We start from the raw sequence: 26563 nt of genomic DNA, 5'->3' as shown, positions 1-26563 counted from the left end.
AGCGGGCCATGCCGCCCACAGCCTGCATATCAACACGACCTAGCACGCCCCATATATATTATTTATATATTTATATATTATATTATATATTAATAAAATAAACAATTGTTTTCAACTTTATTATACTAATTTATTTGATTATTGTATATATAAGAAATTGTATACGTCAAAATTCATATAAAATTAAAATTTTTGTTTTTTTTTCAATTTTTAAATAAATAGCTTTGGCCCCACCACGGCTTGGCTTGGCTCACGGCCAGCTTGGCCCGTGGCACGGCATGGGACCACATGGGCTTGAGCCATGGGCCATGTTGGGCTGACCCCCCAAGTTATCCCAAGGAAGGGGGGCATGACCACACTTTGTGCGGGCCGCCTGCAGGCATAACCCGTTTTACACCTCTATCTGTGCATGCCTACCGTTTGGGGAAGTTATTTTTTAAAGATTCCCCCAACAGTTAGTTGTTTTTTCACTATTATACTGATGTAGTGCCTAGTGGTAGCTAGTTGTCATAAATGATTGCAATTATTATCTTTTTCGATTTTAAGAGCAAATAAAATGCAAAAATTGAATGAAAAAATGCACTTCCAAACACATACTTGGTTAAAAACTCAGACTGATTCGTTCAATCCGGTCATTGGGTCACAACTCACAAGTTGTACGCTAAAAAAGCTTTTGGATGCTACAAGGAAAAGTTCTTTTTTTTTTTTCTCAAATTTCAATTTTATCTTTTTTATTTATATATATACAATGGTCTAACCCGTCTGACCGGATGATGAACCGCTGATCCCGCAGCAAAAATTGTTCAACCGGATGCCTTTGCTTCTGAAGATTGAGATATCAATCATGAACGAACTTCCAATGTTTGGAACACAAACAGTCCCCATTATCCAACCAGGACCATATCCTCTACCAATCATTCATCTAGCAAGAATTCCAACAAAATCGATTTAACTGAACCAAAACTGAATATCAACACTTAAAATACTGAAGATCAGAACAGAAGCGTATGCCAATGGACTTCTTGACAAGGAAGATCAAACCCAGAATCCCATGGATGGATCCATCCGCCACTGCTCTTTCAGTATTGTAATTAACGTGGAGCACCACAACAACTGGAAGATGACTTCATGCTCTAACCCTCACGCAAGAAATTCTCTTAATTATATAATATATTTGTGCTGACTGCTGACTGCTGTGTTAGTTTACTGATGTAGGAATAAAACAGTTGCAGATTTGACTGTTGTTTGCCTTCTTCTTTTTAATGGATTTATAGGAGATTAAAGATGGTCACGCACCTGTTTGTTGTTTGTTCTAAATGAAAGCAGAAGGTTTGAAATGATGTCATCTCTCGTCAGTGGCGACTAGTTTATTATTTGGTGCATAAGCTTTTTTGCTCAGATTAGCTACTTGTCTTGTCCCATGTGAAATTCTTTAGACCCATTCCGTGAAGCTTCTGTTTTGTAAATTGGAATTTGATTTGTTTGTTGAAATTCTATTCCTTCGAATCAGCGTTGGGTGGTTGAAGGAAACTGTGAAAGGGTATTGTGGTTTGGTTATGTCTTGTGTGTGTGGAATGTTGTGGGAATTTCTTGAGGATGATGTTCATTGCTTGTATTGTACGAGGTTACGGCTGTTAATGCCTTAATAGACTAGCCCTAGTAGGCTTAGTTTGACAGTTTGGTAAGAATACTACAATACAAAATATACAAGGTTTTGCACAAGGGAAGACACGGGGTCAAACCCATGGAACTGTAGCTGTCTACTGTATGACCAAATGGGCCTCACATGCACCCTTGGCACCTTTCCAAATATAGGTGGGGATCAAATAACCTGTGGAACCATAATCTCTCTTAAGGTAGATAGGATTAGCTGAACGTAATAACTGTTCAGCAACCCGTGGGATCAATTATAACATTCTACATCAGTCATATACAATCATTCAATCTCTCAGTGTAGGACCCATGTATTTTATCACGGGTGTGGGGCATTATCATTGGTCTTACAGCCTATTAAGCAGTTATAGCATTTAGCCGATCTCAATTCCTCTAAGGTGTGACTAGTGGGCCTCATGTGCACCCGACCTGCTCTGCCCCACCTCAAATATTCCGCCTCAATTTTATTCCGTGTTTGATTTAAAAGAAAATAAGAGAAATAGAAAGCTTAGGAAAGTTTCTAAGAAAACTCACAAAATTTCGTAACAACTTTTCCTCGCTTCTTTGTTTCTTTTTATTTTCTATCAACCAAATATAGACAATATAACCTTATTGTATTAGTGCCTTGAATTCAAATTGTTAAACTACTCCACCACCTGATTGAAACAAATTTGAAATTTAAAAAAACCTCAAGACAAATTGTGATGGAAATAAATTTGAACTATAATCTCTATTGTTGGTACTGAATTTCTTCTCTTATGATGCTTATGGATGATTTGTATTTCATGTAGTTCTTTTACTTTTTTTTTTTTCTCTATAAACTTGCTAGTCGTTTTCTTGTTCTTAGATTTGTTACTTTCTTAATAGACCCAGTAGTTGAGAGGGTCAGTCATCCCTCCAAAAGAGGTGAGGGGTTGAACCTACAGAATTGTAAACTCTCCATGATATGACCAATGGGCCTTACATGCATCTTGTTTTATCCTCGCCATGATTTCCTTGTTATTGTAGCATATAATCTATACCGTATAAAGGGGATATTTGCCTTAGATTTGGTGCAAATCATAAAAATTAAATTCAAATACATATATGATTAACACTTAGAACAGTTACTATTAAAAAACAAAAAAGAAAGGATAAATTACAGATACTTTGGTACTAGTGGCACGTAGGCCTTGAACGCTCATTTAAAAAAAATACCCATCCTCAACTTAACTTTGCCCCCGCCATCAATACTATAATAAGCCTATTTAAACTTTTTCAAAACCCCAAACTGCTCTTATATCATTTTATGAGACCGTTTTGTAGAAAATAGATAAAATACAAAAAAAATGGAAAATAAGGGAAATTGTCTAAAATTCATCACGACTTTTCAGCATTTCTCTTAAATCACCAATTTTTCAAAAAATCTAAGACACCATGTCACTAACTTGATGTTAGAAAGACAAACGGGCGTTAATATATTACTATTTTAAGCTTCATAGAAAATATAAAATATATACAAAATAAATTAATGGGTGTTAATATATTACCATTTTAATATTTAGACATGAAAAAAAAGGAAAATTTTAAAAAATATTTTCAAATATAAAATACACAAAAATATAGAAATCACAAAAAATATAAAAAATTATTTTCAAATTATAGAAAATATAGAAAAACACATAAATTATAGAAAAATACAGAAATTGTAAATAAATAACAAAAATATAGGGAAATTTATAGATTGTTGAAAATAGAAAAATGTAAAAAAATAAATTATACAAAATAATAAAAATGTAAAAAAAATCAAGAAATTTGAAAACTGAAAAAGACCATTTTTCCTCTAACTCACCATTCAAGGGTAATTTGGTCATGAAAATTGTTATTTTTTCTGACATGGACACCTCTGATAACAAGCATTAGCGGTGCACTAGCGGAAGTTGAGTTTTGGAAAATAAAAACGTAATGACATGGTGAATTTTATACATTTTGAAAAATTGTGGAGAGTTTAAGAGAAATATTGAAAACTCATGGTGAGTTTTAAACAAATTCCCGAAAAATAAAGGAAAAGTAGAAAATTGTAATATTGAGATAATACCAAAACCGGGGTTTTAGTATAAAATTGTAGTTTTGACCACCAATTTCTGGGTCAACAGTTCAATTGTTTGAGTCAAACATTAAGATGAATATAAATGTTATGAGGAGGAGGTTGAGAATGAGAGTGAGAAGAGGGTTTAGTTGACTGAGAAGAAGAAGAAGAAGAAGAAGAAGAAGAAGAAGAAGAAGAAGAAGAGAGGTGGCGATCTACAATGGCGAGCAACGACAACAATGATAGTAGATCTAAGATCTCTCTCTCTCTCTCTCTCTCTCTCTCTCTCTCTCTCAGATCTCAAATCTTTGAATGTGAGATCTCTCTTAGACTCTCATTGATCTCAAATCTCTCTCTCACATATTTTTGAATTGGATCTCTCTCTCTCTCTCTTTCTCTCTCTCTCTCTCTCTCTCTCTCTCTCTCTCTCTCTCTTTCTCTTTCAGATCTAAGAATATTTTCTTTTCTCTGTTTTATTATTTTATTTTTTAAAAATTTTAAATAGGATCTATTAAATTGTGAACCATTGTCTGGGTTGAATGGTTTAGTGGTCAAATTGTCTAGGTCAATGGTTTGTTGACCAATTCAATGATTTTTGATAAAATAATGGTTTAGTACTAAAATTGAATCGGTACCTTGGCTAGTTTCCAAGCCGAATAGTTCAATCATCTGGGTCAACTACATGGTTTTAAAACCCTGAGCAAAACAATAAACAAAAAAAATGAAGAAAGAGGGGAGAATATAACAACATGTGGAAAAGCAAAAAATTGAAGAAAACACAACAAGAAAAATGATGAAAATACAGAAAACACAAAATTGAAAATAAAAACTAGAAATACAATAAGAAATAACATGCTTTAACATGTTTTTTTTTTCATTATTTTGATATTTTGAATTTGATATTTTCTCTTAACATCTGCTTAAGCTGTTAGGTGAGATCCAAGTTTTTATTCTCTACTAGTAAGGCATTTCCCTCACCATTTTCTTTTGTAGATTTTCAAATAAACATGTTCTCCAAACGCATTTTCCCAAATAAAAACATAGAAGCAGGGAAATTTCTTCCGCTAGCCAAAAACCTACCTAGATAGTCAAAGATGACTTCCATTAACACTCACAGGGCCACTGATTTCCCTTCAATATCTGCTGCAATCAGTCCAACCAAGAATGAAGAAACAGTTGTGTTTGGGTGATGATTGATCTGGCCAAGGATGCCATGTGTAAATCTCTACAGCCGCCCCCTTCTTAAGCCACGTTAATGTCATGCATAACAGAAGAGCACAACTAAGGAGTGTCCTACAAGGACAAGGAAGCAAACTCCGCTGGGGAAGAGGAAACCTCTCAAAGACCTTGGTGGACATCGTCATCTCTACAATGCCGGAAGCCCTATCGACACAGACACCCAACTATAAGTAGGTATTTCCGGTTCGAGGTAAGGGACCTTTTTTGTTATTGCACTCTTTGAATACCTCTTTGCACTATCTCTTTGGCTTAGACCAATGCTATTTCAATATGCCTGGCCTGGCCACATCCTTCTCGATCCTATTGACTTGAGCATCGGAGTACCTACATAGGGAACAACTCCTCAGGCCTCTAACCTTTATCCTGGTTGTAGATTTTGGTGCATGACTTCGTCCTTCACCTTGGACTCATCCAATTTTTAGGAGTATCTGACTGTGTCCTCGGTTCGGAACACCTCGGATTGGACAACATCGGATTGACGTCGTCTATAGGAAACAAACAAAAGTCATTTCCCAAACCCCTCTCCATGCACTAAAAGCAACCATGCCTAAGAACACACCTAACCGCTTTGGAGCCCGTTTCCCATATCGGGGATCTTGCTTACTTTGTAGCTCCCTACCTCGGGAACCCCAGTATCAAGCAGCAGTCGACCCTTGCAATTCCAAGCCATGCAACAAAATGTTGACTATATCCTAGCCATGATAGAGACAGTGGGACAATTGGCGCACACCCCCAAGTTACTCGCCCTACCACTCAAGTGCCAACTATAGCCGATCCTTGCATCGAGGACCACAAAAGGCACTATGCAGACAAGCATAGGGCCCAATCCAATCTTGTGCAACTGCATCCGTTCAGATGATCTGACTCCCCAGCCTGACCTCTTGTGCATGACGCCCGCAGTAGATCTCATCACTCCACTTGAGTGCTAGCGGAAGAATGTCTCAGCCAACGTTTGCAGTAGACTCCGATCTCGATATCAAAATCTAGCTCGATCCAAGACCAGCCTACAATCCCAAAAATGGAAAAGTCCGTAAACGAGGACCTAGACAATAGAGATGTTGAGATCGAAGAACTTGGGAAGTGGTTGCCCAAGTGGATAGAAGCGCGACTCCTCTTACGACTTGACCCTTAGAGCAGCACCATAACCAGCCCGTGATGGAACCCGTCTTCGTCCAAGAGATCATTGATGAGCTTCCCCTAGCTACCTGACAACCCCCTTAGTTCGAGAAATACAATGGAGCCTTGGACCCCAATGATCACATCGAGGGGTTCAAGGCAATAATGATGCTGCACGACTCCTCTAAATGTCTCAAGTGCAAGGCCTTCATCACCACCCTCCACAAAGTTGCAAGAACCTGGTACACCTTCCTTCATCCGTGGTCTATATCCTCATGGGAGCAACTGGAGACAGTTTGTGGCATGGTTCACCACCTACCAAAGAAACTAGAAGACGTCAGCTAGCCTCATGCAAGTACAACAAAGGAAAGGATAGACCTTAAGGGAATACTTGGCAAGGTTCAACGCCGAGACCCTTTAGGTCTGAGCTCTAGACCAGTTAGTAGCTATAACAATCATCATGAGTAGATTGCACTGCTCAATGTTCAACTTCTCATTGTAAAAGAACCCTCCACCCAACTTCACCACAGTTATGAAACATGTACAGAAATACATGAATGCCAAGGAAGCCCAAACGCTACGAAGGAGTGAAGAGGACCAACATGATCGAAAGCGGAAAGACCATGATGAGTGTACATCGGACAAAGATGGCAAGAGATAGGGCCGCTGACCTGAAGGTAGACCGAGGACCCTGCCACTGATGCATAGAAACTATATTTCCTTGAATGCGCCCGAGCTGAGATACTGATGCAGATACGCAACCACAACTTCGTCAGATGGCCTGAAAAGATGAAGTCCTAGAACAACAAAAGAAATCGAGACAAATACTACAATTTCCATCAAGACCACGACGAGTTCGTAGACATCAAGGAACACAAGCCAAGTACTTGGAGGACCTCATCCAATGTGAGTACCTCGGCGGGTTCGTAGAGATCGAGGAACACAAGCCAAAGGAAGAAGAGCGCCACCCTAACACATCACCAGCCTGAGTCATCGTTGTCATCTTAGGCAGGATGGCCTCTGAAGGAGAGAGCATCTCGGCCCACACTGCCTATGCCAGAATGCATCAGGTTGAAGACAATGAACCAAAGAGATAGAGGGAGGATGCTCCCATCACCTTCACTAACGATGATCTTAAGGGGTTTCAAACACCACATGACGTCACCCTTGTGATAATCACCGAGATCACTAACTTTGAGTTCTGACACATACTAGTGCACATAAGGAGCTCGACTGACATCCATTTTGAAGTAGTCTTCGAATAGCTCGATGTTAGGAAGGACCATCTGACGCCAATCAACACTCCCCTGGTAGGATTCTCCGAGGTCTCCCTGATACCACAGGGGAAAATCACCTTGTCACTACAAATAGGCGATGGTCTCATCACCACCACAGTGATGGACTTCATCGTCATTCGTATCTTGTTACCCTACAATGCCATCTTCTACAGACCCACGTTGAATGCTCTTCGAGCCTCTGTCTCCATGTATCACTTGGCAATGAAGTTTTCGACCCCACTGGAGTGGGCATATCTCTTGAAAACCAAAGAGCTGAGAGGCAATGTTACTTGATGGCCTTTAGAGAGAAGCCACAAACCATTGAAGTGTTCACCACAGAAAACATGGACCTGAGGGACAAACTACATGCACAACACGGCCAACTCGTGGAAGACATCGTCTAGGTGCACCTCTTCGGCAAAGACCCCGAGAAGATTTTCCAAGTAGGATCCCTTCGAGATGACACTGTGCAACTCCTCAAAGACAACGCTGATGTGTTTGCCAAGTCAACAGCAGACATGTCGGGTATCGACCCCAAGGTCATCACCCACCACTTGAATACCGACCTACGTTACCGACCCATGAGGCTGAAGAAAAGGAGTTTTGCCTTGAATAGGTGGCAAGTGATCAGGGAAGAAGTGCAGAAGCTGCTTGATGTCGACTTTCGCCCAAGAAGTGACATACCTAGATTGGCTGGCAAATGTGGTGATGGTCCAAAAAGCCAACGAAAAGTGGAGGATCTGCATTGAATTCACTAATCAATGCAACGGTAAGGCACAAGCTCCTAAGTTTCACGGATTCATTTTCTGGTTATAATCAAATCCAAATGAACCTAGATGACTAGTAGAAGACGACCTTCATCATTGACCTAGGACTGCACTACTACAAGGTGATGCCCTTTAGCCTGAAGAACGCTAACTCCACTTAACAAAGGATGGTGAATCACATCTTCAAGGAACAACTCAACCGAAATGAGGAAACCTATGTCTATGACATGCTGGTGAAGAGCAAGAAAGCCAAGCAACACCTGACTTATTTGAAGGAAGTCTTCATGACCTTCAAGAAGTATTAAATGAAGGTAAACTCGATGAAGTGCGTCGTGCTCCAACAAGTTACCAGGCTTTATGGTCACGCAGAGGGGAATCAAGGCAAATCCAAAAAGGATTCAAGCCATCCTAAACATGCAGTCACCATAGACATATAAAGAAGTGCAATGCCTCACCGGATGAGTGGCCATGCTAAGCAGATTCATGGCCAAATCTGTGAGCCGGTTCCTACCCTTCTTCAAAGCATTACAATAGGTGAATGACTTCAAGTGGCTAGAGGAGTGTATGGTCCTACAAAGAATTGAAGCACTACCTGAGTTCGTCACCCCTACTCATGAAACTAAGCCCAAGAGACCAGCTATTGCTTTACTTGTATGCCAAAGATGGAGTGGTTAGCTCAGCCCTAGTAAAGGAGGAAGGTCAAATGCAAAGACCAATCTACTACACCAGTAGGGTCCTTACGAGTGCAAAGATGGAACTCGAATCGGAAAAAGGTTGTCGTGACTCTCGCCAGCTCAATAAGGAAGCTCAGGCTATACTTTCAAGCACATAACATCCAAGTACTCACCAACTAGCCACTCAAGAAAATCCACCCAAGGCTGGAGACATCTGAGTGCTTGATCAAATGGAGCATGTAACTAAACAAGTTCAACATCGACTATGCACCTCAGCCCGCTATCAAAGCCCAAGCCCTAGCTGAATTCCTGGACGAATGCGTTTTCTCAACATGGAACCCAGTTGAGGTCCCACCAGCCTTGACTATCAATGTGGATGGGTCGTCCAATTGGCAAGGCAGCGGTGATGGGTTCATCCCCCTCGGCTCATACGACACCACACTGGAGCACGCCCTAAAGTTCGAGTTCAAGGCGTCTAACAATGAGGTGGAATACGGAGCCCTGATAATCAGACTTTGGCTTGACTTGGACGTCGGAGCAAGGCACATGGAAGCCTTCATCGACTCCCAACTAGTGGTCAATCAGGTTACCACCCAGTTTATAGCAAAAAGGAGCAAGTCCCCTTTTTACATTCAGTAGATAAGTATGCACCATAGACACTTGCCCAGCCGAACTCTAATGGCTAGGGACTTCCAAACACGTCACCGCACATACTAGCTCACACATATCGACCATGTCGAGCTGATCTAGAGTGATTGATAGAACTGGCCGAATTAAAGCAGTCAAGACCTAGAGCCAAACAGGCCGTATCGGGTGTTGGGGGAATGACGTCCCCGCCACAATGGTAAGAGGGCGGCCATTGAACTCCACACACCCGGCCGACTAATAGTCGGAGCAGAGCCAGCCGAGGACCATGATTAGCCTAGCTAGAGAGTGTAAGGCTCTCCAAGACTAGGTTCCACCAAGCTCCGCAACATCATTGAGAGCTCGGAAGCACTTTGGCCAGCATAAGACCAATGCCACGAATTTGAACACCTCGATGCGACCTATGGACCCTATTGATCAACCTAACTCCGAAGCGGAAAAACTAAGAAAAAGAAAGGAAAAACAACACATAATGTACTTGGCAGAAAGATCAAACATCCATTAATGGAAAGGTTGTTACAATAATTATAAGCTTGGCATGTCGAGTTGTGTGCAATAAAAGAGAAAAAGAGAATATCAATCCAGGCCAGCCATGATCTCTGTAGGGTTAACCTCCTCGCGGTGGCCACGGTATTATTTGGGGAAGATTGCTGAGCTAGCGGTGCCTCGGCATCAAAGGGTCCATACTGCTCCATGGTCATGGCAATTTTAGGGTGCTCGCGCATGGCTCTCCTCTGGCAGCCAGGAACCCGTAGCAAAATCATCAAGGGCAATCTAGAACTCCTTGGACTCCTTGTACCAAGCGATCACCTCCTCCTTGGCACGTAGCAATTTTTCCTCTGCCTCCTTGTCAGCCTATTGTGCCTTGTCACGGACCCCTTAAGCTCACGAGCATGGCTCTTCAAACGCCGCAACTCTTCGTCCTTGGCTGCCGTCGCTTGCCTCAGCTCAGCTATCTCTACTTGCAGACAGAAGAACTCATCCTCCTGAACCTCGACCATCTGATGGAGGGTGCACATTCTGTTAACCAATGTCATCAACGCACATGCATCATACAAAAGGAAAACACAAGCCAATGAAAATGACAAATCACACCGAAGAAAAGAAAAGGCAGTGCAAAGAGTCTTACCACGACAGACTCCCTAATGACTGCGTTCTTTAGCACCCTGCTCATGTAGTCCCCAGTCTCCCTACAGATGCCAAGCGGCAGAATGCCCCAGTCCAGCTGCTCAAGCATGCCCTCAGTTTCTAGAGTGTCCTTTGGCCGAACACTCCAATTCGGTCGCCAGCTCCACCAGACCCGGAGATGGCACCTGAAGACCTCTTCATGGCATGAACCGTGGTGGAGACCTGTTGGAGCCAACGTCCACCACATCTCCCTCAAACGGCCTCGGTCTCTTGGTCGGCCGAGGGTTCACGACCTCAAGGTGGTATTGTTGTTGAGTCGCCCCAACATGGTCCACCGCCCTCCTTTGCGCAATAGCCTACATGCCTCTCGTTCGCTCAACCTTGTCAACAAACACCTTACCTACTAAAGAGAACAAGTATATCAAAGCCAAAGAAATAAAACAAGAGGAAAGGCACTTACAAAAGCAAAGACAGACCAGCCAAGGGCTCCATTAGCTCGACACGGACCAACATAGAAAACAACGTATACTCTTACACTTCTACTCTCTCTATCTGCCAAATGGCCGCTAACTCCTCCCTAGATAACTCGACCTTGGTCGGCGCCTTCACCTTGGTCCTCAGGATTAACATCTCAGCTAGGAATGGCAAGCCCCTCTAGCAGTGCACAAAAAAGAACCTCTCCTTCCAATGTTTCACCGATGCCCAATTCCTTTAGATACTTGGTTAAAAGTAATAATAGCCCTATTGGTACTTCTTTAGGTGCAAAAGTATGTGAATATCGGTAGGGTCATGTCCACGTGGTGAAACGAGCAGTAACAAAGGAGGCTAACCAAGTATCTAAAGGAATTGGGCATCAGTTGGACTGACTGGACACGGTACCACCTCAGCCCGGCTATTAGGCTGTACTTATGGATGCAAAGCTCCCCCAGCCGAGATGAGGTAGCCCTTTCACCGATACCTAGGAACCTTAGCTTGTACTCCTCAAAAATACAGTAAAGGGCCCTAATTTGGGACATGTCCCCAACTGTCAACCTACAAGGTGAAGATGCAAAGCGGCTATTGAACCACACAGGGGTGTCGAGCACCTCTTTTGACATAATGTCCACTTCAGCCTTGTTGGTTTCCCCAACCTTGCCCTCCAGAAGGGCCACAACCTCCTCCGTTGTGGCACCCTCACCCTTAGGCCCATCGACCATGACCACATGGGTCGATCTTGTGAGCCACAACTACAATGGCCTCGGAATGAGAGCTTAGCTCAGACTCACTACCCGATGTACAAGAGTTATACGAAGAGAAAGAACAAGAAGACGAGAAGGAAGATGAAGACATCTTACCGAAGAGTTACACTTTAGAACACCTAAAGCACCAACCGAGGACTAACTCTCACTAAGCTCCTAAGATCGCTCACTCAAAATGACAAAGTAAAATGGCTCGCCACCTCCCTTTTTATAAAAGGGACCAATGGTCCAAATTAGCCCAAATCAACAGCGCCAAATTGACACCGCCCTTCGCATTCGCATGACCTCGCGAAGATGAAATGACGCGTCTGCCAACCCATATTGGAAATGGCCCGAACATTGAATCAGTCAGTCCACCCAGCAAACCAATTTTACTCTAGGCCAATCAACTCGAAGAAACTAAAGCTATTCAGCCGAGGACCACAGAACTCTTCCATGCCCAGCCATGGCTGAGGACTACACTCCTCGACTTTAGAACTGGGGGAGAGGTGTTCGGGTGATGGTTGAACTGTCCAAGGATGCCAGGTGAAAATTTCTGCAGCTGCCCCCCTTCTCAGGCCATTTAGATGTCACGCGTAACGATAAAGAACGATTAGGAATGAGTGTTTTGCATGGACAAGGAAGCGGACTCCGCTAGGAAAGAGGAAACCTCCCAAAGACCTCAATCGACACTCTCATCTCAACAACCACAGAAGGCATATCCATGCGGAACACAAACACCCAACTATAAGTAGGTATTCCCTACTCAAGCTAAGGGACCATTTATGGATCTGCACTCTTTGAATACCTCTTTGCACTATGTCTTTGGCCTGGACTAGAGCTATTTCATCCTATCTGGCCCGACCACATTCTTTTCAATCCTATTGACTTGAGCGTCAGAGTACCTACCTGAGGAACAATTCCTCGGGACTCTGACCTTTCTCTTGGTTGTAGATTTCAATGCACGACTTCATCCTTCCACCTCAGCTTCGTCTAATTGATAGAATTATCTGATTGTATCTTCCATTCGAAACAGCTTGAATCAGAAGTCGCTGCTGGAATAAAACACAGTGTAAGGGACGCCATGGAAGCCATGATTGATAGTGAAGCAACTTCAGAGCTCAATAAAATTTGGCGGAAGCAATCAATCAAATAGTTGCCAAGCCCACGTCGGTAAGGCTGCTCAAGTACAAAACAATGTGGTGGGAGGCTTGAAGCCTTGATCCTAGCAATCACGAACACTCAATGATTGACATTAATTTATTTCCTATTAATATGACAGATTCCTTTGTGATCAGAAAGAAAAGATATAGGAAGAGGCAAACGGAGAGAGAGGCATCAAAGCAAAGACAACACCCGGCCGCATTCATAGAAGTTGATGCAGCAACCGTAAAAGAGCCTCTAGACTCATCAAAACAAACAACCCACGGACAACATTCAAGCCAGAACAAAAGAAGAGCATCATCGACTTTGATCACAGCCAACGAAATAGCGTTCAGGAGGAAAAAACAGCACAGTCTATCTAGTATCTACCCAATGGCCGGTCGAGATCAAATCTACAGCTCTGCTTCTTTCTCTACTACCCAATTGGGATTCCAGTATTGGTTATATTAATTTCTACCCAATTGCTCAACTAGTAATATTTATTTTAAAACCTTATATGTTACCATCTACATTACATTTAAAAAAAAAAGTATGGAGAAATAAATCAACAAGATATCATACGATGATATCAAATGTTAGAATCTACCTCATGAATAGTATGAGGCCAATAGTATACACCATTGGGTTGAATGAAATCAGTACTTCAAATTTGATTTGATTTGTTTAAACTTTAAACTATCCGGGAGACACCGGCTAGGTTTTACATTAAAGGAGTGAAACCTACATAAGTATATAGTATGACCACATAATAAAGATGTGTGGCTCCAATTTGTGGCCGATAGAGAGTGGGTAGGAAAAGTGAATATGAAATCTCAAGTGGAGAACAAGCTTGAGACATGGAGTTCAGATCTCCTACCCATGAGAGCCCTGTTCACGTCTACCCACAACACACTACCCCCGTGAATTGGGAGCATCTCCCCTTACATCATACTATACAGAGGATGAGATGTTCTCCATGTATGACTGCAATAAAGATGGACATGAGATCCAGACTCTGAGACACGCCATATATCCTCCAAGCAAAAAGCACAATGGCACTTCCCAAACTCTCTACACACCTTCTAGCTCTCCTGCTTTCTAGTTTTCTTACTCTCCAACTTTCCAAACTCTCTAACTTGCTTATCTATCGACTTGAGCATCAGAGTGCTCCCCCCCCCCCCCCCCCCATAAGGGTGTCATCAGATCCTCATCAGCTCCTTAGGGCACTTCTTTTACTACCACTCGTTCATCTCGGTTTGGATAACATCAAATTTATTTCTAAAAAAAATAATTTCAAAACAACAATTTTCTCTTGTTGTGTGGTAACATTATTCATTTTCCTAAATGTCAGGAACTTCATTATAATATTTAAATAAGCCAATTAGAAATCCATTACAATAGACTACTTGATTTTGTATATCTATCATTTTGAGATCAACAGGAAGGACTTTTCTATGTGAAGCTTGAACCCAAGGAAGTTTTGATTTTGAAACATATATAGCAAGAGGCCTAAGGAAAGTTAGTAGTTCTCCTCAAACAACTTTTGTTTCATAGAAAGTCCAATGAAAACATTAGAAAATATGTGAAAGAATTGGCAACAAATAAATACCAAACAAAGGGCTTTCAACAAAACATGGTTAATTCCTGTGTGATAGGTTTAATTAAACTACCTACAAGATTAATAACAAAACAAATCTCTAGTTACTTTACATTTGCATTCAAAACCAATAACTTAAAGAATATTGCAATCTAAATTATTGAAAAACTTGGGAGAAGAAGAATAAGAAGGAAAACCTCCTAAAAGAGATCCAAATTATCAATAAAAAGTTGAAAACCTTTGTAGGACTTTCACGGCAGATTGACAGAATATCAGCACTAAACTCTCTACAGGGTTTTATTTTAGTACACTATATTATGTTTCGATATGAAAAATTCAATAAACTGCTTTATTATTATTATTATTATTATTATTATTATTATTATTATTATTATTATTATTATTATTATTATTATTATTATATTACTATTATTATTATTATTATTTTGTGTATTTGTCACTTTGGTTGTATCTCATTAGACATAAGAAGTGAATCAATTGGGATAGATCAATACCATTTTTAATCACGATTTCTTTAATTTCTTTATACTATTGTTCATTTATATCAATCCAATTTTATGTGATTATGTACTAAACTCACAATTCTCACTAACATATAACTCTCTTTTAAAATAACATTTAAATGAAGAAACTCCACTTATGTTCAACTACTAAACTCAGGTTTTATTTTAGCATGAAAAGCATTCCTTACATTAGCTTTAATTTTGGGGGAGTACAGCTGAAGCTAATAATAGTTAGTGATCTATATATGTATCATCATAAAACCCTATATATTGCTAAATTTACAGCACAAACAGATCCCATTGATGTTGATCAAAAATAATGATCTGGCATACGTGTTGATAAGTAGAAAACAATTATATACTTAGATTAGGACAATTAATTTAGAATAAAATTTCACAAATAAAGAAATCAATTTAGTTTTTCATCAAGGAGGAGGAGAGATACCTAATACACAATGATAAGAAGCATTTGATCTAGTACCCACACTTGATTTATCACTAATTAAATGCAAAATGAAACCTGATCATCAGTACGTAGTAAGGAAGAGGATTATGGCATTCACAATAACCAAAAACTATGTACTTGAGCAATAATTCTACCTTTGTCATTAATTGTTGTCTTGTATTTCTACTGTTCCTTGTGCAAATAAATTTGGGAAGTTCCAATCAAAGGTTCTTAATCAAATTCACCCAAAGAGGGAGAATTCAAACCAGACTTAAGTTTGGGTAAGGTAAGGCTCAGGGATTACAATTATATACCAGCCTTATCCAGCTTTTATCCCCTGGGCCATTCACAGCCCTTTGTTAATAAATTTGATCCTCTGCAGCTCAAACTGGAGTTGCTCACTCAGTCACTCTTGGTTGCATGCATCTCATTTTTGGAATTTGGTCTGGGACCAGCAGGACAAAACACAGGCATGTGCACATGCTTCTTCTGTCTTCACTGGTTGTTTTGGCGTCCGGATGAGACCTGGATTGGTCCTTTATGAACTGTGGGTCTATCCAAACACACCCACAAAGAAAGAGATAAAAATCAGCCAAAAACAAGTACAAGAACATACATGCAGTCACCATTGGAACTATCCACTCACAACACAAATCAGAGTAGCCATATTCGTTACTTAGTCTGCAGAAGATGCATGTCAACCTCTTTGATTCGGTATATTTGTCAGGTATAGAAGCAAAGAGGTTACTATATTGTTAGTACAATCTACAACATAAACAGTGGTACCAAGAAGGGTGTAGACAGGTGGTTTTCTGTACTCAACACTGAATCTGCATTAATTAAACATAAAATTTAATTAAAAGTTTTTGAGTGAATAATGTCTGAATGAACTTATTCCAAGCTCTTCAATGACAGCAATTCTCCATTTATTCAAGAGATGCAGTTTTAGGGTTTGCACAATTATTTAAGAGAACAAAAAGCCCAAAACCACAGCTTTCATCAACACTATCAGATGTAACAATAACCAACCACAGAGATTAAACACCCACATTTGCAACAATAAATCTCTCTCGCTTTTATATTACTATATATACCCAACCCTTCCCCCCTGAAACAAAACAAAAAGAGTGAAAAAAAAAAGCAGAGAACTCATTAGTTCCCCAACTGATGATATATCTTCTTTGAGGACTGCAATATATGAATGTATCTCTAATAACTCGGCCCTTTGCCCACCACCTAATGACAGATACACTAGAAAGAAATGCAATGTCATGCTTATATACATACAAGAAAACCAACTTACTAGAACAGGAAATGCATCCAAGTGCTGTGAAGGATCCTTCCCTAGAAACCCTTCGGCACTTGAGCTAATGACAGCAGCGATGCCGGAGACGATGAAAGGAAGATGATCCGAGGTTCCTCTCAGAGCAAGCAGTTTGTGTCAACCACGAAAACAAAAATAACAGGCTGTGGTGTTTGCAACTGAGATGATCGCTCCGATCCAATCTCCTCCCTTTGTAGTAACTTTCATGCCAACTTTGTTGCTTCTGAATTTCCATCCGTTGTGGCCATGAAGTTCACTACAAGAAGAACCCACAGAAAACCTACCTAACTAAGAAGACCCAGATGATTGTAAACTGTAAAGAGAGAGGATGTCTCATCAGTATTCTCAGATCAAATCAAAGAAGTGACTGAAGATCCGAAGTTGTTGAGATAAGGCCAAGCACCAACAGCCGTTGAGTTCCAATATAGGGATGGATCGGCAGTCGATCCAATTGGTTCAATCGTATTCTGACAAGGAACATTCCAATCCACCTTGTTGTTCATTCTATCGCTCCCTTCTTCCATCTTCACTTCTTTCAATACAACACCCAGATCGCCATTCCCATCCATTTGTAGATCTTCAAAGGGTAACAAGGCCTGAAAATTATTAGCTGGTCGCCTCTCTTTCAGACCACCCAAGATCAGTTTTTGCTGCTGAAGACTAGAAGCCAAAAGAGAAACTGTTGATGTAGAAGATGACGATCCAAGAAGTGATGAGTAGTTTGAAAGAAGAGAAGTGGAAGTAACAACGTCTTGGATTTGAGTAGCAGGATCGAACCCAGTTCGGTATTCGTCGCCATGTGTATCAGCATTCATTGTGGCCGACGGGAAGCCCAGTCCGAGAGCATTCAATTGAGGCAGGAGATCGTAACCAGCACATGATGTCGGCTTGCTCTCCATGTTAGAAACTCTCGGGTGGAAACTCGGGAATGGAAGATTCATGTCAGAAGGATTACCGGAAAGACCGTAGAATAAAGAAGTAGTAATGTGGTTGGAAGCGGTGGATACATCGACACGAGAAGGGGGAGATGGTGCTGGTGGTGGAGTAGTTTGTGATGATGAAGAAGCTTCAGTGGTTGGTGCAGACCTCTTCACCCTCTTGTTTTTCCTGCACCCACCGCCAACTGGAACATTACGCAACGTTCCGCCTTTTGTCCAGTAGCGCTTACAAGCTTTGCAGAAGTGTCTGGGCTGAGATAAGCTGTAGTTGTTGTAGTAACAGAATTTGGTGTTGGATGAATCGCAACGAGGACATTTCAGAGCCTGATCTGAACCTGGTTTCTCCATAATTCTAACACTTGAAGCCATCAATCCTGTCTCATCCACTTTCTGCACCAGAGAAAAAAAAAGGACACAAGGCGGTCCGAGAAGTAAATAACAACCCAACCAAAATATTCTTGTCCAAGAGCTAAGAAACAAAAATAGTGATGTTATGTACAAAATAATTGAGACCCTGGTGCGTGTTTGTGTGTATGAATGAGAGAGAGAGAGAGAGAGAGAGAGAGAGAGAGAGAGAAAGACCTGTGGCCAGTCGTTACTGTTGGAAGGGATGCCCATCTTCTCACAAGAACCCAACAGTCCTTCACTCAATGGAATCATTGAAACAGAGAGTAAACGGACAAAGAGCAGTTGGCGACGTGAGTTCTTGAGGACGGGTTGAATTGAAATGGGAAGGAACGGAGCAAGAGTGATAAATGGCAGAAGAAAGAACCCAGGCGGAAATTAAAATTATTTAATTTACATTGTATTAAATTTTTTGCACGTGATGGATCCGGCCGGTTCAAAACCAGATGTCAAGGGTAGAATATAATGGATAAAAATCAAAAGGCGAGATTATAATTAGTATTAATTAATTTAACTGATCACCCTGCTCCAAACTCCAATCCAAGAACCAAGAACAAAGCACAAGGAGAAAGAAAACAGACTTCAAAATTCAAATCACACTAAGTAACATTCCTTTGCACTTGCATTATTAATGGGGTCCTAGGAAGAGGGAATCCCTAGGGACCAAGACCCGAGGCAGTGAGACAGCAAATCCCACAAATCCCCACTTCCTCTTTTAATGCATTTTTTTAATAATCAATTATCAAATCAAATCCTAACCCTAAAACATGATATCCGAGATGATCCATTAGCACAGCTGCAACTCTACAACCCACTAGAGATATGGATTGGACTTTGGAGGTTTCACTTTCAGAGCTCTTAGTTCTATCTAGACCCGAATGGTTAAGATTCTAAAGAATAAATAACCATCAGAGCCTCTGGTAAGTGATTCTACTGTCGGCCAGTTCATATGGGTAGACTGCAGAGACTGTCCCACTTGTTATAATTTATTCAAATAGGTGTGGCCCGCCATGGATTTTTATTTTTTTGGGCTAACCAGCTCCATTGGGGAATATAATGATCTAGCCGAATAGGGTTTGGGTTTTGATTGTTTTGGGTCAAGGCCATCTGAACCGACCCGGTTTAACCCGAGCTTAGATACAGATATTGCAAACTCCAAGAAGAAAGGGACAAAGAGACACCATGTGGGGCGTCTACACTACATCTCATTCAGGCCCCTCAAAGGATGAATGAAAGACCAGGCTTTATGCACCAGCTGCCGCTCCTTCTTTCTTCTTTCTCATTTCCTTCTTCCTCTCATCAGTTGTCCGCCGCTTGGGTTAGAAAACCGTTGAGAGTGTCAGATTCAGATAGCTTTGGAATGACTAATAATATAAACGCCAGACCCATGTGGTGGGCACTGCGCAAGCAGGCAGCCTCCCCAGCCAGCTCCAAGAAAAAGAAAAGAAGATGATCAGTAACCCAAAAAAAAAAAAAGCAAACATGCATGGTTTGGAGGACAAACGGATTTTGTAGTCTCCCAAGGGATCTTCCTCTCCCTCCCCTACATCCCATAATTATTCCTCCTCCCCCAATTTAATGGACTTTGGCCTTCGTATTTTATTCAAAAATCATCAATATATTTCTATTACCCACCCAGTAACAATGTGGCTGCAGCTCAGTTGCAGAAATGGAGGATTCATCCAGAGCTGATCAGAATCTCCATTCTCAAGGGTCCCATTTCATCTCCGGCACCGGCAGGCATCTGATCATGTAATGGAATTTTGTGTGCGGCTGATGAGAAGATTTTGTTAGTGTCTGTCTTTGGTGGGTGGGAACCTGCAGTGAAGAGTGTGGGTCCGGATTCCTGAAGAGTTGGGTGATTATAAGAAATGAATTAATCTTCAGATAAAAGTACTAGCTATAACAGGTTCACAGAATAATGTTAAAGATAGAGTAGTACCAAGCATTGCATGAGATAGGAAAGCTAGGCCTTGGTCCTCGTTGAACAGAGCAACAGGACGTAAGGCGTCGGTCAAATCCAGAGGCGGACATTGGGTCCTACCCTCCACTCACCATCCCCAACCCACCACCACCGGACACGAGATTCGTTCTCTTACACAAGAAAAGGAGAGAAAGAAAGAGAAAGAAACCCAACATGTTCTTAGATGTGAAGAGACTGAACCAGAGAGAGAGAAGTAAAGAATCAATCCACGCCAACCGTACCCCATCAAAGGCTGACGGCAATGCTGCTTAAAAAAAGCTCAGACAAAAATCTCACTCTCCATTTATTTTCTATTCTTTTGTTTGTGTTCTCTCTGTATATAGACTATAAAATATACCATGCTTACTAACAAATTAATAACAAAACCCAAGACTATGTATATATATATATATATATTTATCATGTGTGATGTCTGTGTGAGAATGTGGATGGATTGTTCCAATATTAATATATACCCATTCTTCATCAGTTAAACCATGCATTTCTGATATAATATAAAGACAAGTAGAAACTAGGCATGGATGCTTTACTAATCATGACGTACACCAACTAATATTGGGCCCCACTTAGAAACCTGACACCCTATCAGAACAATCAATACCGTCTGATCATAAGGGGTATATCAGAATGAAGATTAAGTGGGGTCCTCTTGATCTTGTTGATTTTTGTGGGGCCTTAACACCCTTTCAGGGACAAGTAGTGACTACTAAAATAAAATAAATACAGTAACATAATAAACGGCAACCGAGGGTGTGATTGGAGATGACTTGGGTGCGTCCATGTTAACCCCATTTACATGCAATATAATTGGTGGAGCCTGACTCGACAATATGCATGGATGACAGATCTCTATCAGTAGGATTAGCAAATCCCCTCGTCCTGTTAGGCCGGTCCCAGTGTATACATATATAAGGACCATTTTAGGCCGGTCCCCAGCATCTGAAGTCTGAACCGACCACAAGGATGATGGGCCTTGAGTTTAGCTCGTAGTAGGTTTCAATGTAGAGGGAATGAGAACAACCCAACAACTAATGGGCCCTCAGCTGGACCGGCCGAGCATTCGTCCAGGCTCCAATCTAATGACTGGCCTAAAATCTGCATTGGCTGCAGTTGATAGCTGACGTGGGGCATTGTTATTGGTTAGACTTAAAAGCATTCACCAAGTGCAGCTTATTAAAGGGCTGGGCCATTGTATCTGTACTTGTAAGTGAAGCTAAAGGATAATTGTTGTGCAAGGTGGCTTGGCGTGATTGGAACAGGTCGGAGTTGTGGAGGTGGCACCGGCCTTATGGGCCCAGAGATAGAGAATCTTGGGCTCGCATCCCTTCACAATAAGCAGTGGACTGTTGCTCATGGAGTTTTCATAGCGACTGCTTGTTCTGTGGGCCCCTACAATGCTAGAGAACGTTTCAGAAATATTCAATTCAACTTTGCTACCTCTTAGAGAGAGAAAGAGAGATTCTCTCCTCTATTATGTGTTTATTTTACTATTTTCTTCATTCTTGGAATATCTTACTAGTGTAAACTTGGATGGGCACTAAAACCTGCTAATTAATTAAATAGACCAAACCCTTTTCTCTTCTCTCTCTCTGTCTCTTTCTCTCTCTCTCAATGAGTGTGAGGAGAGGTCATATTTATATTGATATGACATATAATTTATAATTGAAACAATACTTCAATGTTATTGAGTATAGTGTGGATGGGATGACTCATGACTTGGTTGTGACTAAAATAAAATTTATATATGCATTATCATACAAATTGAATATCGAGTCCGTTCACATTGCCAATGCTAACCATTTATGTGATTCATCCATGTGATGAGCCAAAATTTTCTGTTTATTTTTTTTTTTATTTATTTTTTATTTTTACCTCTGATATTTTATTAGTTATTACTCATGACCAGTCCAATACAACAAATGCTTTAATCGGGTCGGATCCTGTACATCCGATCTGATTCAATTACCAAAACATTAAATTCGTATCCAATTCAAATTCTATATCGAATCAAAATGGGATTTAATTTGAGTCCAATTTATCGTGTTTAAAATAAAATAATTACTTTTTAATTCATATATAAATATTAAATATTAAATCTGTTAATTATAAACTTCATACAATTATTATATATAATAAATTTATCTTTTTGTCAATCCTATTGGACAGAATTAAATCTATATCCAATTCATTATTTGCAATTTCTAACATCTAAATTTTAAATTTATATAAATACAAAATATTAAATTTATTAGTCAAAATCTTTTTTTAAAATCCCATGGCAGCCTTACTATAGTCTGTAGGTTTTGTTATTACTTGGGTGGTGTTTGGTATTGATGTCATTGCTCCAAAGAATGGTGATACATCCACACCACGTTGGAAAAATTAGTTTCCAAAAAACGGTAATATGTTTGGAACCATTTTTCCATAAAAATGGTGCTCCAAAACATGTATTGAAAATTAAGGTGTGGTCTAGGGAAACATAAAATTCAACGTTTTCTCAATTTGAAGCTCATTGTTGCCAACAAGAACATGATGTGGTGATAATGTAGACTTTCTATAATGGGTACCCATGCTTAAAACAAATATAGAGCATTGGTATCAAACAAAATGTGTTGTTGTTGCTACAGGAAACATCCTACTGGCAGCCATGTTTCCAAAAAAAAAAAAAATTGTTTCTTCAAAAATCGGTGCTTCAGAAAACAATGCTGTTGATATATGGTTTGGAAGTACCGTTTTCTGAAAAAAAATGATGTTTTTTTTTTTTTTTAGAATCGTTGCTACCTGGTAAGACATTTCTTAGAGCAACAGCAACGTTTTTTCTTTGATACCAATACTCTAAGAAACATTTTCAACATTGATATCCATTATCTAGTGCCACATCACTACCATCTCATATCTCCGTTGACGATAACTTGTTACAATTTCAAGAAATGCCAAATTTAACATGTTTATAGGTATGATTTAGGAGACCGTTTTTTTATAAAAAAACGATTTCAAACAGACACCCGTTTGAAATAGATCAAAAGCTGTCTGCAGCATTAGCTAATGATCCCTGGTGTTTTCATTCATGGAAATTGCGGGTGAATGAAAACATAAATAGAAATGGCGCACCGATTCAATATAAATTGACAGTTTGAGTTGTCAAGTCAGAGAATGCCACGTGCATTTAAAAAGTTGTATTATTAGGATTGCCCATTTGTCATTAATATGGAATCATTGGATTGATGATTGATTGATTGATAGAACATTCTGACGGTGAAGAGATTGGCTTAAGCTCACTTTGGGCTCTCTTGATACTTGAGACAAGCCTAGAATAATGAGCTCAGGCTCGGGTTTCGTTCATTCGTGTGTTTGGAAGCGTGAGCGTATTAAATAAACGCTGCCACGTAGGTATTATTTCAGTGTATAGAGAATTAGGAAAGGAAGCGTCGGAAAATTTTATTTTAGGGTCCGTTTGCCAATTTTTTTGTGAAGATTTTATCGTAATTCTGACACTTAATAGATATATTGAGCTTTTGATATAAGATTTGGGCAGCCCAAAGACTATTTGGTAGTCCCTGCATTGTTTTGGGTTTTTTCGTGTTAGATTAAAATACGGAAAACGTGAAAAACTTTATTTGGAAATTCCAGAAGTCAGTTTAAAATGGACTTTCCCAACTTTTTGGCGTTTATTCATTATCTTACTAATGTAGTGTCTAACGGCATCTAATAGTACCTAACTATCAATAAACAAGTTTATTATTATTTTTCTCAGTTTTATACATAAATCAAATACAAACATTGAATGAATAAACGCCCGTGATCTCAAACACATACCAAGGCCTATTTTGAAACGTGGGAGCCAGAGGCATGGCTAGTGGCTTTAACATTATTAGTGCCCGTTTAAAAGGGCTTTTATGGGGTGGATTCCGACTTTGCGAGGTGACCCAACATAAACAGCCTATAAATTATGTTTGGTGAAAGATCAGAAATCCCAAAGAAAATTTAGCTTTCTGGTGAAGCTTGTTTTGGCGCGGCTTAGCAAAAATAGTTCAATCAAAGCTTCAGCCCCCCAAACGGACCCCAAATGAAAGTCTGGATTTGGGCCTGAACTGGCCTTGTAAGCCACAAAATTGGGCTGAAAGTTGTCTCATGATGAGCCCAGCTCTGTCTATGTGTGAACGTATTGAGCTAGATTTGATCCTTCACCACTTATACGCAATCCATCCCTGATGAAATAGAAATTTCAACCATTGACTGTCCTTTTCAATCGAAGACCTTGATCATTCATGAATCCCCAAGTCAGTATTTAGTTTATTTATATAAAAGAATACTAATAACTTGCTAAACAAAAAAAACTAGGGCCATTTAAATTTTGACAAAACCTAAGCTCGAATCTGGTTGTGAACAGGTCTACATTCAATCAGATTCTAACATCTGTCTAAAACACAATGATTCGTGTTTACGTTAACAAAATTAAGCTGAAGTGACTGAATTGAACGACTTTTTTTAGGAGATGGCCGATTAAAGAAAAAAAAAACGGTGCCCCATCAGCAAAGATGTGACAATTATGGAACAACATTAAGCCATTAAAGAGCTCAAAACCTACTTAATGATTTATTCACTAAAACATGAAACATCAAGACATTCAGTACAGCCACGTCAGAGGATTTGGACAGATGTCCATATCTGATTATATGGATATTCAGCATGTTTGCATGGGTGCAGCTCAAAACTAGATTGGCCCATTCGAGTGCCAAATGCAACTTGCCCAATGCAAAGCTACCCATAGAAATTAGAAACCAAGATGCCCCATCATGCGAGTTATTCCCTGATTGAAGTCTCACCTAATTTTATACTCCGGGTCAGACCACTATGTCATTGATTGAACCAAACTGTACCGTAAACTCTCTAGTGATTTGGTCGCTCCTTGCTCGAAGACAATTTGGATGTCGAACTGCTACGTGGTTGGGTTGAACTGCAAGAAAAAAGAATGAAATGTCTCGGGATATTTTACCCAGTGTAAGTACTCCGATGTTTAAGTTAGCATGGAGAGTTGATGGCTTAGAAAGTGAGAGTTAAATCGTGCATAAGCTGATAAGACTTGTCCAGGTTCATCCGATTTGGACAGGATAAGGATAAGATTTATTGAAGACAACTGGCTTGCTTATAGAAGGGGGTTATGTAGCATCCCGCCAGATCGGTGAATATGGCGAGCTGCTCAGGCCCGATCTTAGCTAGACGACCCGAGGTGCCCAATGTGACTTAGACTACTGAGGTATTTGAGAATGCTGAGATGTCACCGGATCAATTAATCATCATATCACTGATTCGGCCAAATAATCCCTCCACTACCAAAAAAAAAAAAAAACTGTAGGGTAAAACAAAAAATGTAAATGATTGATAAAATGACACAAGTCTTTAATAATAAATACACTTGTGAAAAAGGTTGAAATTGATATTTAATATTATCTAATATTCATTTCTGCACCACCACAACTACGCTTGAAATTTACTCAACTAATCAGCTGTAAGTGTGAACCGATAAAGTATATTAGATCTAATCTCAGTACGTCATTGGTCAACAAAAGGTTCCAGTGCGAGTGAATATGGTTAATTCGGTTCAAGAATCAAAACAAAATTTTGTGATTTTGATCAGTCAGAAAAGGAAAATTTGGAGTAGAGCTTATGTATGAAGCTTGAATAATCACCTCCACCCACAGCCACACGTTATTCTGTTCTGAGATCCTTTCCCTCCAGGCCCTCCTTAGCTGCTGATCTAATGAGTCTGGTAGAGCACTGTGCACTTCTAGCCTGAGGCTACCATTTCCCCTTCACAAATGTCTTATCAAGCCCTTAGGCATGTGCTTTCACAGCTCTTACCACTATGTCTAAAGAATCAAGTTAATTAGTCTATGATCTGGACTGGTTGGTGCAGTGGTGTTGGGCTGTGAAAGAAAAATTTGTATCAAGATAATCTCCAAATGTTTATGTTCATAATATAACGATGGATATGGCAGATAAGATAGATTCATGTAGTTGACCCTATATATATAATTGTGACAATGCTTTAGATGATGATGACGATGTCTAAGTAAGAGCGTCACATGGGTATATACACGGAAATTGAAATCTGATACATCGGAAGTCGGATTCGGCAGGACAAAAAAAAGGGTCATCTGCAACTAAGTCTACAAAATAGTCCACATGTTTTCAATTTTCTATAAAAGAAAGTCTAAAATGTCATCTTTATCATGAGACAAGCAATCTTTTTCGGAAAATAATGGCATTCAGCTGTTCATTTAGGTCAAATAAACATAGGAGAAGAGAAAATTTTCGCTTAATAATAATGTGTATCAAGAATCCATGTAGAGACAGAATCCGACACTTGATCCATTTAGGAGAGTCCATGCGACACAAAGTAGCAGCCTTACAGGAGT

The 26563-nt window shown here is 40.1% G+C and overlaps 1 protein-coding gene across 1 annotated transcript; it reads right to left on the bottom strand.

Moving 5' to 3' along the window:
- Positions 1-16402: 16402 nt before the first annotated feature.
- On the bottom strand, positions 16403-20451 carry LOC148877718 (dof zinc finger protein DOF1.4-like). The gene is made up of 3 exons (XM_088942802.1): positions 20103-20451; positions 18338-20006; positions 16403-18145 (listed from the first exon to the last, which is right to left on the bottom strand). Exons 2-3 carry the CDS (start codon positions 18413-18415, stop codon positions 17168-17170), a joined length of 1056 nt encoding a protein of 351 aa, XP_088798928.1. The 5' UTR covers positions 18416-20006; positions 20103-20451; the 3' UTR covers positions 16403-17167.
- Between the last annotated feature and the right edge of the window lie 6112 nt (positions 20452-26563).

Source organism: Nelumbo lutea, chromosome 1 (assembly GCF_056320005.1).
Source record: "Nelumbo lutea isolate HS-2025 chromosome 1, American lotus-T2T, whole genome shotgun sequence".
NCBI classification, from domain to species: Eukaryota; Viridiplantae; Streptophyta; class Magnoliopsida; order Proteales; family Nelumbonaceae; genus Nelumbo; species Nelumbo lutea.
The sequence above is the reverse complement of the archived record's forward strand: the minus strand, read 5'-3'. Positions and strand labels throughout refer to the sequence as shown.

What these genes read in the sequence shown, in the direction of transcription:
- LOC148877718 (XM_088942802.1), bottom strand. Translation starts at nt 18,415, where the DNA reads ATGATTCCATTGAGTGAAGGACTGTTGGGTTCTTGTGAGAAGATGGGC. An exon ending in ACAGTAACGACTGGCCACAG is followed by an intron (nt 18,146 to 18,337) that starts GTCTTTCTCTCT and finishes TCTCTGGTGCAG; the next exon opens with AAAGTGGATGAGACAGGATT.